General features: G+C 39.3%; 1 protein-coding gene across 4 annotated transcripts in view; it reads left to right on the top strand.

Annotated features, from left to right (window-relative positions):
* GK (glycerol kinase) overlaps window positions 1-14,015 on the top strand; it is a 75,483-nt gene that overhangs the window by 44,007 nt on the left and 17,461 nt on the right. For all 4 annotated transcript variants that reach the window (XM_041000086.1, XM_041000104.1, XM_041000094.1 and 1 more), the window contains 3 exons: window positions 380-447; window positions 6,277-6,319; window positions 6,751-6,831. In XM_041000086.1, the coding sequence (XP_040856020.1) occupies window positions 380-447; window positions 6,277-6,319; window positions 6,751-6,831 (192 nt within the window). The remainder of the gene's footprint in view (window positions 1-379; window positions 448-6,276; window positions 6,320-6,750; window positions 6,832-14,015) is intronic.

Raw genomic sequence — 14,015 nt, 5'->3', positions numbered from 1 at the left:
TACCTCTCCATCACCTCTTCATCTGAATCCCCTTCTGGATGAGGATTTTCTTCCTTTATCTTAGTTGGTTGGTATGCTCCTTTCTGAATCAGGGAATACAAATAACAGTAGCAAAACTGATTAATTTTTGTTTTTAGGAGAAACAGTATAGGTCATTGAGAACCTTCTGAATAAGTTAATTTTAACTTTCCCTTCCAATTTATACTGTCTGATAGAACTATTTACAAATAGAAAAAGATGATTGTATGGAGGAAATATAAGAAACAGACAATTTGTGCCTTGATGAATAACAATGGAAAAGTAAACTTATGGTCCTTCTAAAAATGAAATTAGTAATATTGTCTTAGCCCGCATTCATCATTGTCATTTGTGCTTTCAGTGTTTAGGGGACCAGTCTGCTGCATTGGTGGGACAAATGTGCTTCCAGGATGGTCAAGCCAAAAATACGTGAGTTTAAGAAACTGAAAACCTATTGTTGTTTCAAAGCCGAAGTACCTTCTTAAGTGTATTTTGGCCAAAACCAACATAGATATATGCATTTTATTTTTTTAAAAGATTTATTTATTTTTATTACAAAGTCAGATATACAGAGAGGAGGAGAGACAGAGAGGAAGATCTTCCATCCGATGATTCACTCCCCAAGTGATCAGCACAGTACCGCAATGGCTGGTACTGTGCTGATCCAAAGTCAGGAGCCAGGAGCCTCCTCCAGGTCTCTCACGCAGTTGCGGGGTCCCAATGCCTTGGGCCGTCCTCGACTGCCCTCCCAGGCCACAAACAGAGAGCTGGATGGGAAGTGGGGCCGCCAGGATTAGAACTGGCACCCATATGGGATCCTGGCATGTTCAAGGTGAGGACCTTAGCCACTAGGCCATGCCGCCGGGCCCAATATGTGCATTTTAAAATTTTCTTCTTCATCTCCTGAAAATAAAACATATTATAACATATGTAAACATACTTATGAAGCATGTAATTCATAAGATCTAATACTTTTTATTCCCAGAAAATACATTTTGCCTGAAATTATTTCTGACTTTGGGGACAGATTGATAAGGAAAGGGAGGAGCGCTAAGAAGATGTGCAGAAGAGCCATAATAGAACATACAATTCTCAGCTTGTTATTCCTCATATTTTTGTGGCGTTTTAACAAATGTTTGTTTATTTTGAAAGGCAGAGAGAGAAAGACCATAGATTTTCCATCTGCTGCTTCATTCCACAAGTGCCCATGGAAGCCAAGAACCAGGAACCCCATCCCGGCCTCCCTCATGAAAGACAGGGAGGGATCGAGGCACTTGAGCCATCATCTACTTAGGGCTTCCCAAGGTGAAGGAAAATGGATCAGACACTGAGACTGAACTCAATCCCAGGCACTGTGATATGCAATGCAGATGTCCCACGTGGTGGCCTAACCTTCTGAGCCTCAGTGTCTACCCCTATTTGAGGAAATATTTAAGATTATTTTCCTGGTACTGTTTTTTCTCCCAATTATCTGAATGTTCTCATTTGATAAGGCTACAGGGATAGAATTTATCTCCTAATCTCACAGTCTTATTGCTGACACATGTGAAGTTTGGGAAAATCCCACATCAAAATGTAGTAAGATGAATATTCGCACTTGTGTGTGAGAAAATAGCTGTTCAGATTATGCTTATATGCTTGTTTAAGGCCTTGCATTGGCTGAATGACAAAGCTAGATCTCAAGTGAACGCCACATTTTTTTTTCTTAGAGCTTGCATGGAAAGAGGGAAAAAGAGAGGGGCGGGGAAGAGGAGAACAAGATAGAAATAGAGATTACCTTACATCTGCTAGTTCACTCCTGCAACAACCAGGGCTGGGCCAGGCTAAAGCCAGCATCCAGGAACTTCATCAGGATCTCCCACCTGAGAGGCAGGGGCTAACATTTAGACCATTTTTTATTGCTTGCTCAGGCCATTAGAGGGTGTTGGATCTGAAGCAAACCAGCCTGGAACTCATGCCCACTGTCACTTGTTGCAGCTTTACCCACTATGCCTCAAGAGTGACCCTACTTTTTTATTTTATGAGAGAGGGGGAATCCCTCACCAGATGATTTATACCCCCCAATGGCTATGACAGAAGGTCTGGAACAGGTTGAAGCCAAGAGCCAGGGACTCCACCCTGGTTTCCCATATGGGTGGCAGGAGTCCAAGAACTTAAACCATGTTCAGCTACCTTCCCAGGGACACCATCAGGAAGATGGGAGAAAAGAAAAAATACTATGTTCATAATCAGACTGAAAATGAGGAAATATTAGAGTGTGGGAAACGTTAAACAAATACATACATAGGGAAATGGGAAACTTTGGAGAATGTTGGGATCATTATGGTAGGATGCTTGAAAATAAAGCTAGGATCATATTGTGAAGCCCTGTATTTCATGGCAAAGAGGTTTTTTTTCTGATAGATCCTAGAAAATTTCAGCAGATTTGTGAGCTTGTGCTTAGCGTTCACTGAACTATTACAACAATGGAGGGAACTACTATGGTGGGTGCTTCAATAATGAGGTCGTAGGCTCAGCAGGACAAAGAAGGTGTAGGTGGTGATGGATGGTTGAAACAGGGCAAGGGAGAGGAAGTGCATATGGAGCTTATGTTCCTAGGCACTGTGATTAGGCTTAGCCAAAGCTATCTATATACTGTGCATATTTGAAGAAATGGAATGAGTTTAGTGTAAAAGTAGGGGTTATGAATTTCTTCCAGATCTGATTATCAAAGCGATAAAAGTGGGTGACATCACCAAGAGAAAGTATTCAGGCAGAAAAGAGACTTATAAAAAGTAGGAGTCACTGGCATAGAGAAATCAGAAATTTCCATTATTGTGGAAGTGCAGGATACTAGTTATTTAAGCAGAAAGTGTGGCCAGCATCACAAAATACTATAGAGAGATCATGGAGGCTAAAAAAGAGTGGACCATTGTATTTAGAAATTAAGTCCTTATCTTGTGACTTGAAGAATAAAGATTTAATAGAATTCTGAAGCTCAACATCCAGTTGCAAATAGTCACAAAAGATGTAGATGGGCAGAAACTAGAGTAAGACAGAACATGCTTTACAAAATGCAACCATCCAGGAATAGAGAAGTAGATATTTTGTGAGGTTAACAGGTTCATGCAGTGTTTGAGGAATTTTGTTTAGGGAATTATGTTTGGGGAATTATGGTAGGACTAGAGAATGTTTGTAGACTGAGTGGAGAACAGATGGAAGTTTTAAAATTATAGGAGATAAACAGCAGACAGAATACAGTCCTAATAGATTGGAGAATTTGGGATTGAAAAGTTAATCTTTCCCAATGAGCACAACAAAAAATGAGACCTCAGAATTTCACTAGAGGGGAACCTTTGTGGCACAGTCAGTTAAGCCACCACCTGCAGTGCATGCATCCCACATGAGCACTAACTTAAGTCCAAGCTGTTATAGTTTTGATACATCTGCGAAAGCAGCAGAAAATGTCCCAGATACTTGGGCCACTACAACCACATGTGAGACCTAGACAGATTTCTGGGCTCCTCTTGGCCTGGTCCTGTTCCTACTGTTGCAGCCATTTGGGAAGTGAACCAGCCATGGAAGGTCTCTCTCCACCCTCTCCTCTCCCTTGTTACCACCCCTTTTCTGTATAACTCTGTCTTCAAATAAAATAAATAAATCTTAAAAAAAAAAAAGAATTGAGTAGAAAACCTATCTCTGGTTCTGATTCTGAGTGTTTGGGGGTTCTCTTTTACAGTAGGTATGTTTTCCATTTTTTTTCTAGAAAGAACATGGGTTATTTGAACATTAAATTCACTTTATATAAAAGAGGCCTCAAAAGCCTCCTAATCTCCCCAGGGGCACCAGAGGGGTATAATAAAGTCTTTTAACTTCTTTCCCAGCTTTGCCAAGGGCTACCTGCCATGCCCGTGGGTGCAATCTTTAGTACACCTATGAAGCTGCTCAGTTCTGATCGGATAGTTGTGAAGGATAGCAAGCAGCCTCTACTTTTGCCAAGGTCAAACAGGTCAGACAGGTCGGACATCTTTTTGGTATATTTGAACACAGTACTATAGAGAGGCAGGCTAGGTAGAACCCATAACTACTGAAAGCTCTGTAGATGATTGTCGGCGGAAATGAAGAATATTAACACTTAAGGGGAAAATAATTGCCCATGTACGGCTTTGAAAACTGTGGTGTAAATATAGCAAAAAAAAAAAAGTCTTCTTGATACTTTGATGATGTGTATTAAGTACTTATAAAGTACACTAACTTAAGCATGAATTTTTATTAAATACATGCCTTGAGCTTTCTCATTGGCTTTTTACTTTAATAGTGTATATGGGCAGATGATTGGCCCAGTGATTACCATGCTGCTTGGGACAGCCACATTCTGTGTCAGAGTGCCGGGGGTTGTTTTCTGGCTCCATTCCCAATTCTAGTTGCTTACTAATGGGCAGCTTGAGAGGCAGCAGGGCTGCCTCAAGCAGTTTGTCCCTGTCGCTTAGGTGCAAGATGTGAATTAACTTCCTGGCTCTTGGCTTTCACATAGCCCAGGTTCAGCTGTTGTGAGCGTTTGAGGAATGTAACAGTGGATGGGAGATTTCTGTCTCTGCCTTTGAAGTGAATTTAAAAACCTAATGTATGTGTATACACCCTCAGACATACACACACAAGTAGACCCCTAACCTGGCCTGACTTTCTCCTGTAAAAGGCATAAACTATAATTAACATATTTTATGAATATTTATTAAAAATTCTAACTCACAACATATAGCTTTTTCGTTGTTATGATAGCAAAAAAAATAAGGAGTTATGTGTTTTAGTTTGTAAATTTATTACCTGTATTTAGTGTTATTTGACACATTTTTCAAACTTCGGTATGTATTACTCTCCCACTTTGGAGTGTGTCACCTGTTTATCAAGCAGGCCAAGAATAATAAGTATTGGCAGAGATAGAGTATCTTGTACTAATGCTTATTCAGAATAATGATGCCTAATAAAAATATTTATCAAAAATTGTTCTAGGCTTATATTTATTGCGCGAGTTAAGTGTAGCCAGTATGATCTGTGGAGTTACGCTGATTGCTAGTAGATTCTGCTGATATCCTTTTTCCTGCCGCTATACTGAGCACTGGCCCTTATGCCATCTGCTGGGATGTCACTAGCACAGTTAGTACAGGGCAGGCACACAGAACATGCACGAGACCTCTAGGGAGAGAAAATGAGCTTAGCCTAAATAAGGGAGACATTACAGCTTTGTTATCCCAACTCAGTTTTCTCTGTGACACTTACTGGTATCAATTCAGACTCTTTACCTGCCTGACACAAGGCAAAAGTACCCATTAACGTTCAAGTGCCAGACTTGTTACAGAGTCCAAAGCTTATATTGATAAGGCTGCCACAAAATACAGTTCTTCCTTATCAGCTATGTTACATCCTGGCTCTGATTATTACACCACTGCTATAATAACCAAATCATGCGGAAAGAGTGGAAAAACTCTTCACTGTGACCTTCAGTGGCCACAGAGATCCTCAGTTTCCAGCTGCATTCTCCCAGGACTCTGCACCCAGCCTCCTTTCCGTGCCAATTGACATGCATTAGCAATAAAATGAGTATGGCTGAGCATGCTTCACGATCTAAGGCTTTGTGATTTCCTGCAGGGTGATCAAAACATTTTCAGGTAGACATTCCAAAATACTGATACTTCCAGATCTGAAAAACTTTCAACCCCATTCCAGATAAGAAATATTCAACCTATATTTCTAGAAATGCAGTCCTGCCCTATGGCTGACTAAATGAGAAATGTTCTACCTGCATCATTTCCATTAATGTTGTGCCAAGTACATTTTCTCTAGTTTTTTTTTTTAAAGAAATTGATTACTTGAAAGAGTTACAGAGGGGAGAGACAGATCTTCCACCTGCTGGTTTACTCTCCAAAATGACTGCAATGACCACTGCAAGGATCCGGGGGTGTTATCCAGGTCTTCCACATGGGTGCCAGTGTGCAAGCATTTTCACTGCCCTCAAGCATATCAGCAGGGGTCTAGAACAGAAGTAGAGCAGCTGGGACCAAAACCTATTACAACACAGTACCAATCCCTCTAGAATAATTTTTAAAATGTTCTTCCATAAAAAGTGTATGAGTGGTGGCTGTTAAGTTTAAGTGCTTTTCTAAAACTTTCACGTAATCACTTCTGTTGTTATATGTTATATGTAAACTATTTGTATTGTTATTGTTTCATCATTTTCTTTCAATGAATTTGTCATTTTATTCGTTTTCTTTCTCCCTATAGATATGGAACAGGATGCTTCTTACTTTGTAATACAGGTCATAAGGTAGGATTTTTTTTTTTTACAAATAGAAAGATTGATGAGTATTTTTTATTATTGTAAATACTATTTGAGCATACGTTGCAATTAAATTATTTTTGCATTTGCAGCTTTTACTTAATCTTTATTGTCTTAATTTATAGCACAGTAACAATGAAGAGAATCATGAAATTTGAATGAGTCTGATGAGAACCACTTCAGATTCTTTGAAATTTATATGTGTGTTAATTGTATTGGTTAGAAATCAAGACTGAAAGCTTGTCACATTCTTATTTAGAACGAGGAATAAACTTTTGTTTTACAACTCTAATGTGTTCTTAATACTGATAATTTTAACTGCTAAGTTTTAAACTGTTTTTTGATTGCTATTTTATATCTGTGTCATTTGAGCTTTTAACTTTTCCCCAGTTTTGAAAACTTCTGTTTCCTTTCTATAGTGTGTGTTTTCTGAACATGGCCTTCTGACCACCGTGGCTTACAAACTTGGCAGAGACAAACCGGTATATTATGCATTAGAAGTAAGTTCCTTTAAGTCAATATGAACAACCAAGCAAGCAAAGTTAATGGGAAATTACAGTGTTTTCTAACATCTTTTGTAGTAAATCCTGACATATAGGACTCAAAAAATTCCATTTTCTTCTCAGCATTTGATTCAGTGAAATGAACTAGGTCTGAGTTGAGGGTTAAGGCTCTGGAAACCTGGATTATATTGGTTCCTTGATTATTCTACCAATTACTTGTGTCACATTGGTTGGAATACTTGATCATTCTGCAGTGAAAGATGTTCTATCCCTAAGTTTTAATGAAGAGATTTCACTTGTTTGCAATTGTTTCCGTTTGAAAATTCTGCAATATATAACTAAAATACTTTCAGGGTTCCACAGGAAACCACTGAACACAAGAAGGCAGAACAACTCTTCTCGTTTGTCTCCTCATAAAAATAAATTTTGTGTAACATTTTGTTATGGAAAAGGGAGATTTATGTCAAATATCATTGGAAAAATTTATTTCAAGCATGTTTATAAATCATGGTAGTCAGCACAGTTCTATAGGATATAAGTTTGTATTAGAAAACATCTACTTATAAAGTAAAAAAAATTAGTAGTTTCTTTGGAAAAAATCTCATGTTTCTTATAAGCATTTCTGTCCAATAAATGTTGAAATGACTACTATTAACCTACAAGGACACTGTTGATCTGAGTGTCTGATAACAATTTGGTTACACACTTTATTAACTATTATATCTAGAGTGTGAAGAAATTATTTCAATCCTTCTGTAAACACTGTGCTCTTCCTCCCGTCAGCTCCTTCTGCATTGATAGAAGTATTCAAGGAAAACTTAGTCTGCTTATTAAAGTATCTTAACACTTTCAAAACTTAGAATCCTATGACCCCTTCCTCTGTGAGGAGTGCTTAGCTCAGAACTAGGTGCACAGAGTGTGCACTTTAATAGCAGTAGTAATATTAGTAGTATTAGTACTACTACTACTAGTAGTAACCTATATATAGTAGTAACAGCAAGATGCTTTCTTTTTTCCTTACCTGGGAGAATGTGGTTTAGAATTATAGATACCTCAGATGTGGAAATAGCGTCAGAGACAGGAATCATTAGATCTTAACTGCCACCGGATCTAAAAGACTTTTCTTGTCTCCTTTACCAGTAGCCTTCTAACTTCTGGTGAAAGCTCTGAAAACAACTTCTTTTCATGTAAAGATTTATGTATTTATCTGAAAGCTAGGGCTAAGTAATGCCAAAGTCAGCAACCAGGAGCTTTTTCCAGATCTCCACTGTGGGTAACAGGAACCCCAAGCACTTGGGCCATCCTTCATTATTTTTTCCAGCCGGTTGCCAGGAAGCCGGATTGGAGGTGGAGTGGCTGGCACTGCAGGTAGCAACTTTACCTCTGTCCCACAATGCTGGCTCCAAAAATTGCTTTTCGGTAACACCTCTTGCATTCACCCTAGGATGAACTGTCAGGTGATCAGATAGTAAAAGACAGCTCTCATTTTTCTGGTTCTTCCTTGGTCAGAGCAGAGTGTCCTAGTGCTGAGATCTCATATGGTCCTAGATGCTTAATAGCTCTGAGCTCCCTGAAATCAATGCATTCTAATGTGTCTTTTAGAAAGCAATACAGTATGCTTGTTTAATTTTTATATACTTTCAAAATTTATTTAATTTTATTTCAAATACCCAGTTCCACAGAGAGGAGAGACAGAGACAGAGAGATCCTCCGGTTCACTGCACAAATAGCTTAACAGTCAGAGCTGAGCCATCCCAAAGCCAGGAGTCAGAGCTTCTTCTGAGTTTCTCATGTGGGTGAAGAGGTCCAACATCTTGGGCCATCCTCTGTCACTTTCCCCAGGCCATTAGCAGAAAGGTTGATTGGAAATGGAGCAGCCCCATTAGCAGAAAGGTTGATTGGAAATGGAGCAGCTGGGGCATGAACTGACACTCATATGGATTGCTGAAACTGCAAGGAAAAGACTTAACCTGTTGTGTCATGATGCCAGCACCCAATAATTCTTTTAAGCAAGATTTATTTATTTATTTATTCATTCATTCATTCATTCATTCATTTGAAAAGCAGAGTTATGGAGAGAGGGAGAGACAGAGAGACCTTCAATTTACTGGTCCATTCCCCAAAGTAGTCCCAGGGGCCAGACAGGAGCCAGGAGGTTCATCTAGGTTCCCATGTGTGTGACAAAATCCCAAGTACTTGGGCCGTCTTCAGTTGCTTTCCCAGGCCATTAGCAGGGAGCTGCATCTGACTTGGAGCAGCTGGAACACAAACCAATGCCCATATGGGATACTGGCATTGTATTTGGTGGCTTTGTATACTACGTCATACTGCTGCCTCTACAGCATTTGACTTGTGCTCCATGGTATGATTTTTGTGCTCAATAGTATGATTCCTGCCCGTTTTCCTGTAAGCATTCCTTTTGCTTCTCCAGTCTGAGAGTCCATTCATTTATTCTAGTAACTTTGTCATACTATTGGTCCCAGGGGAATATGCTAAAATACCTCACTTTATTTTAGATATACTATTATTAAACCAAATCAGCTCTGTCTAGCATTTATGTAGAAGATGTTTTGTTAATTTACATTCATATATTTATTTCTTCCTGTTTATTATGGTGATTTGTAGTCTATGATGGTGTAGACTGAATCTTTTTTCATTCTTTACTTTGTTTTTCTTCTGGTTTTGTCTCATCTAGATATATGGCATTCAAGCTTTCTCTCCCCATTCCTTACATATGAGGTGTCTTTTTGATTAAAGAGACAAAATTTGAGTTGTTTGGCCAAGGTAACTTTCGACATGCAATGCATAGTAAAATGAGGATGCAAAAGGCATGCCACTGTACCATCTCCTTTTAAGTCTGGATGCTCAGGGTTGCAGTCTTGAGATCTGGTGTTGCTGTCATCATGTCTTGAATATGTCCCCTCCTTCATCTGCTAACTTGGCAGGCTGAGCAGCAGCAGCTACAACAAAAACAACAGCAATACACACACACACACACACACACACACACACACACAGAATAATATGTTAACAATATCAGGATCTTTTCCTCACTCCTTTTATATTTTTCTAATTTCTTTTTTTAAAGATTGATTTGTTTTTATTGGAAAGCCAGGTTTACAGAGAAAAGGAGAGACATATAGACCCTCCATCTGCTGGCATACTCCCCAAGTGGCGACGATGGCCAGAGCTAATCTGTTCCAAAGCCAGGATCCTGGAGCCTCCTCGGGGTCTCCCACATGGGTGCAAGGTCCCAGGGGTTTGGGCCATCCTCTGTTTTCCTAGGACACAAGCAGGAAGTTGTAGGGGAAGGTGAGCAGCTGAGACACAAACTGGTGCCCATATGGAATCCTGGCTCATGCAAGACGAGGACTCCAGCGACTAGGCTGGAGCCACTAGCCCATTTTCTTAATTTCTTTTGCAACTAAAGAATATTAAAAATGAACGACTTCAAAATAGAGGGCGAAGGATAATGTTAGATTGACAAAACCTTTTTTTCCCATTAATTTCATACTGATTCTTGGTCATACTAATCCATAGCCTCCAACTCCCCTTATCTATAAGTGCTTACAAAGTATGTATTTAAATGACCATGACTTCAATTAATAGATTACTGTTAGGCTTGCAAGTCAGGGGCTTTTAATATTTTTCTTTCTGTCCTCTGTAAAAACTGAAATTATTACCATTGATTTTTATTCATTTAGTGTTCTTTTTTTTCTACCTGGGCTGATTTGGAAGAACGTAATGCATTTAGATTTATTTTTTTGTTGTTTTGGTGTTTTTTGTGAGTACCTTCAAATTTAAAAAATATCTAATAATTTGAAAGACAGAGTACCAGAGAAATCGAGAGCAAGGGTGAGAGAGTGAGAGAGAGAGATCCTGCATCTCCTAGTTCATTCCCCAAATGGCTGTTAGCCAGGGCTGTGCCAGGTGGAAGAAGTCAGGAGCCTGGGGCTCCATCCAGTCTTCCACTTGGGTGACAGGCAGTCAAATATGTGGGCTGTTATTTCACTGCTTCATAAGCACATCAGCATGGAGCTAGATTAAAAGTGGCGTGACTGGGACCCAAACCAGCATTCCAGCTATGGACGTAGGCATCCCAAGGAGTGCCTTAAGTAACCTACTATTCCACAACACTTGCCCCCTTTAAATTTTTAATATATTGTTTAAGTATATATATTTTTTTCTGTCAGTGTATGTATGTGTACTGCATTCAATTTTCCAATTCTGATGAGGAACTCAAGTTTCCTACCACTTCCTCCACCAGCAGCCATTTCATTTAGTTTCTAATTTCCCTTTTTTCTTTAACATGCAACAATTAGTAATTGTTTTCACAATAAATGCTAAATTAAATTTACTGACTTATTATATTCATTTCTGTGTTTAGTATCTTTTGGTTGGCACATTTTATTTCCCCACTCAGATTTTTTTTTCTTTTGCTGAAGGGCATCCCTTTGTAGTTGTTCAGCATATGGAAAAGTAAGCATATTCTTTCTGGGTTTGTCTTTGCTTTGCCTTCTCTCTAAGAGAGTGTATGAAATCCTAGATTAGCAGTTATTTTTCTCACATTCCTCTGGCCATTGTTGACCTCTGTCGTCAATCAAAATGTGATTTCTTTATAGATAATCTGTATCTTTATTTAACATTATCTTTGTCATTGATACTCTGTAGTTTTTCTGTGATGTGCATGGGTTTGGATTTATTTTTATTTATCCTGTTAGGTACTTGGATCCAAGTCTGTCTTCAGATCTGGAAAATTCTCAGCAGTTATCTCTTCAAATATTGCTCCTCTACCATTACCTCCATCCTCTTCTGGAATTGCTATTGGATGAATATTGGAAACATTGAGCCCATCCTCCATGTCTCTTAACTGCTCTTGTATGTTTTTAAATCTCTTTGTTTCTCTATGATGCATCCCTGGTGAGTTTATCATATCTACCTTCCATTTCCAAATTTTCTTTTTGAAACCAGCATAGCAAAACATAAAAATCCCTTTTATGTATTGTGAAATGTAAGACACATGCAGAAAAAAGTTGTATTAGATACTAGTGATAAATTATTATGAAGACAAGGCCTATATAACTTGTCCATATGTTCTCCCTGGCACCATCACTGCCTCTTCTCTCTCCCCTGGCATAACCACTGCCTTAACTTTCATTATGATCCTTTCCTTGTTTTTGTTCATAGTTCTAACACTTAAACGGATGATTTCCTACACCAGTGTTGAGTTTTGTGTGTTTCAACAATACATTCCAAGTATAAAGGAAGCAGGGAAGAGAAGGGATATGTGTGTGTGTGTGTGTATTGATTTTTTCATTTTTTTTCATGTTGCCATATATGTTATCACTACAATTTAGTATTCAAATGTTGATGACATTTGAGTTTTTCTTAGTATTTGCCATTATGAAAACTGCTGCTATGAACTTTTTTTCATGTTTTCAGAATTTTATGTGTGCAGCTTTCTATGGGAGTAGAACCCCCAAGTTGTAGATTATAACAAGTCATACTCCCACAGGCAGTGCATGGAAACACTAATTTTATTATCATCTCTGACCATTGTAGGGTTTATCTCATCTATTACATTTTAAAGTTTTATTTAGCATTTTCATTTTCAAGATTTTTAAAGATTTACTTCTTTTCAATGGAAAAGCAGATTTACAGAGGAGCAACAGAGAAAAAGCTCTTCCATCTGCTGGCTCACTCCCAAAGGGGTCTCAAGAGTTGGAGCTGAGTCAATCTGAAGCCAGGAGCCAGGAGCCAGGAGCTTCTTCTTGGCTCTCTTCTTCCTGGCTCTCTTCTTCCTGGCTTCTCGGTCCCAAGGCTTTGCTGCTTTCCCGGATCACAAGCGGGGAGCTGGATGGAAAGTAGAGCAGCTGGGAAATGAACCCGTAAGAAATGCCAGCACTTACAGGCAAGGGATTAGCCAATTGAGTCATCGCACCTACTCCCTCCTCCCCCATTTTGAGATTTTTTTCTTTTTTTAAGAAGATTTTTTTTTTATTGGAACGTCAGATATACAGAGAGAAAGAGACAGAGCAATATCTTTTTTTCATTGATTCACTCCCCAAGTGGCTGGAATGCCTGGAGCTGAGCCAATTCAAAGCCTGGAGCCTGGAGCCCAGAACCTCTTCCAGGTCTCCCACACGGGGGCAGAGTCCCAAAACTTTGGGCCATCCTCAGCTGCTTTCCCAGGCCACAAGCAGAGAGCTGGTTGAAAAATAGGGCTCCTGGGATTAGAACCAGTGCCCATATGGGATTCCGGTGTATACAAGGCAAGGACTTTAGCCACTGTGCTACTGTGCCTGGCCGAATCAATACCAGCCACTTAACTAGGCTATTTAATCCATCCTTGAAAATCAGTTACAGAGAGAGAGAGAGAGAGAGCCAAGAGTTTCTTTTAAGCCTCCTATGTGGGTAGCAAAGTCCCTAGCACTTGGGTCATCTACTGCTGCATTTCCCAGGCTACTAGGAAGGAGCTGGATCAGAAATGGAGCAGCTGGGGCACAAACCAGTATCCATATTGCATGCCAGCATTGCAGGTGGTGTCTTTACCCACTATACCACAACATTGGCTCCTACATTTATAATATAATGAGCTTTTATATATATACTTCTGTATATGCTTATATATAATATACATTATATAAATATAAGTACAATAATATAACATTTCAAGATTTTTATATGGCTGTTTTTCACAGTAGTTGATTTTTGGTAGCTCATAATTTTGTGTATTAATGAAAGTGACATTTTTATTTCTTGTGGAACACTTTCAGTGTATATAAAATATCTTCATCAGATGAATGATTTTTAATCCTGCTGTTAAGTTTTTCTGGCTTATTTTTTTAAAGGTTTATTTTTATTATTTTTTTATTGGAAAGGCAGACATACAGAGAGGAATGCAACGGCCAATGCTATGCCAATCTGAAGCCAGGAGCCTCTTCCGGGTCTCCCACGTGGGTGCAGGGTCCCAAAGCTTTGGGCCGTCCTCAACTGCTTTCCCGGGCCACAGGCAGGGAGCTGGAAGGGAAGCAGGGCCGCCGGGATAGAACCGGCGTTCATATGGGATCCCGGGCGTGCAAGGCGAGGACCTTAACCACTGCGCCACCGCACCGGGCCCCTGGCTTATTTTTTAAAATATAGATTTCTCCATGTATTTTCAAGTTTTTACTGCTAGTCCC

The sequence above is a fragment of the Ochotona curzoniae genome, unplaced genomic scaffold (genome assembly GCF_017591425.1).
Source record: "Ochotona curzoniae isolate NIBS_2020 unplaced genomic scaffold, NIBS_Ocur_1.0 contig_1274, whole genome shotgun sequence".
Taxonomy (NCBI): domain Eukaryota; kingdom Metazoa; phylum Chordata; class Mammalia; order Lagomorpha; family Ochotonidae; genus Ochotona; species Ochotona curzoniae.
This window is presented reverse-complemented; position numbering and strand designations above follow the sequence as displayed.